This window comes from Rhagoletis zephyria, unplaced genomic scaffold (assembly GCF_001687245.7).
Source record: "Rhagoletis zephyria isolate East Lansing unplaced genomic scaffold, Rhagoletis_zephyria_1.1 Rzeph_scaffold_49142, whole genome shotgun sequence".
NCBI lineage: Eukaryota > Metazoa > Arthropoda > Insecta > Diptera > Tephritidae > Rhagoletis > Rhagoletis zephyria.
The window spans coordinates 1-2136 of NW_016206196.1; the positions used below are offsets into that span (position 1 = coordinate 1).

Consider the following 2136-nt stretch of genomic DNA (forward strand, 5'->3'; position numbering starts at 1 on the left):
TGGTGTGCCCAAATTCTTGACAATTTGTGCACTGTACGGGACCGTTTCGCTTGTGCGGCTCCTCCACTGTTATTCTTCGGTGTAGAAGGTATCGTAGATTGTAGATTGGGTGCACTGCGTTTATATTCATTGGCTTTGTTTCTGGCTTAAGTTCTACCTTAAACATAGGCTGAGCGATTTTTGCTCTGTTGATAATATTGACAACATTTTTAACAGAAAATCCTGCCTTCTCTAGAGCATGAGCAATATCAGCTATGGGTACACTTGATTCTATACCTTTTATTACTACTTGCAGTCCTTTGCTGATTTGAGCTGGTACGTATAGAAGTTTTTCTTATCTTCATTAAGGTGTTTGGTTACCAACCGGTAATTTTCTTCAGTTAGAATCTGAAGTTTTGTCTCTTTAATATTGCCCTTGGTAACTGATGTTACGTGGAACGTATTGTCTCCAAAAAGCTGAGTTAATTTATTCACGAGCTCACTACAGTTTTGCTCTCGTAAATAAATTGGGGGCAGTTTGGGTTTGGCTTTAGAAACTTCATTCGGCTCTTTGTCACATTCATTGTACAGAATCGCAAACTTATTTCCCAGTAGAGGGTTAATGTCAGTGGTTTTCGCTTTTGCAATTTTTGATGGGTTTGCAATTTTTTGCTGCTGTGGGCTTAATTTTCGTTTGACTTGTATATACCTATCAATACCAGTTTGAGTCAATGTACGGGTTGTTGGATTAAGTAGGTCAACTTGCACTGAGCTGCGCTGCTTGGCTTGGGCTGATGCCGAAATTTCCGTTTGTGCAGGTGTGGGTGAACTGCGTTGTGAAACCGCTGTCATTGCTGAAGTCGTGGTTGTAGTAGTTGTTGTGAGAGCTGCGCTCACCGTTGTTACTGTGCTTGTTGCTAAGCTAGTGCTTTGTTGTTGCGTTAGAACAACTTGGTCTACCAGAGACATTTGCGACTGTGCATGCCAAGGTGTTTGGGGGGAGGGAGAGAACGATTTATCGCGATCAGCATTGTTTGTGGGGGAAACGAACGAAAAGTAAGCATTTCGTCGATCAGCTGAATGCTTTTGGTCAGCTTCTGTTACGGCAAGGTTTATTTCATTGCACTTGGTGCTTGTTTCACTACTATTCGGTAAGCGCGGTGGGGCCGGAGCTGCTTTTCTTTTATTGTATGTTGGCGCATTTATTTGAATTTCTCGCGCCATTGCGAAAATTCTGAAAAAGTAATTTATAATTATAGGCAAATAAGCAGAAAGCTTATTTATGCCTAGTATTGTCTTTTCGCGTTTGTTCTGTTTTTTTTCTTTGCTTTACGTGAATTATTAATAATTTCTCGGCGGAGCGATTAAAAAACACGTCCGCACAGGTTGACAGTGAATCGACAAAAATAAAAATAAAAATTAACTAATAATCAATAATATAATTCAGACAGAAATGTTATGTAAATTCACAGCAGTGTCTTTTCTTTGTCTTACCCGTGACAGAAGAAAGAGCTCAGAATTTTCCCATATATTAGTGAACTAGGTGTAGCTTTATCGAAATGTAGAATTGCTTAGCCCTTTATACTTAAATTTAAGAAAGAAAAACTATTTTTGCTGTACAAATGTCCCACCCGTGACGATGGAATACCCCATTTTTAAAAAAATATTGATTATTAAAAGTTAAACATTCTAAAAATAGAATTATTAACAAAAACCAACAAAACCAACAACCACATGATCAAGTGTAAATTGCAGCGGAATAGCTGCGCTTGATTGTGTTGACTTAACAAATGCAAAAGTTGGAAAAAAGCAACGATAATTTACAAGGCGAACTTAGCACAGTGCGAAGGCAACTGGCTGAGTGAGTGGGATCGTCGGTTTGAATCCTACTGAAAGAGGTCTGATGAGGAAATGTGGTGATTTCCGAAATAGCTATCACTTCTAAAATTTTTTCAAATTATTATTGCTTTTCCACAATAAGTTTTTCATTAAAAACGGNCAAATTATTATTGCTTTTCCACAATAAGTTTTTCATTAAAAACGGCCTCAAGCTCAATAAAAATTGTTGAATATAATTGTTATGAGGCCATAAAATGACAAAAACAAATAACCCTGCTGAAGTCTAGAAAAAAGAAGTCTGATGAGGAGATGTGGTGA

At 37.9% G+C, this 2136-nt stretch overlaps 1 protein-coding gene across 1 annotated transcript; it reads right to left on the minus strand.

Moving 5' to 3' along the window:
* Positions 1-285: 285 nt before the first annotated feature.
* On the minus strand, positions 286-1203 carry LOC108355719 (uncharacterized). Its single transcript, XM_017606856.1, has one exon. It carries the CDS (start codon positions 1201-1203, stop codon positions 286-288), a length of 918 nt encoding a protein of 305 aa, XP_017462345.1.
* Between the last annotated feature and the right edge of the window lie 933 nt (positions 1204-2136).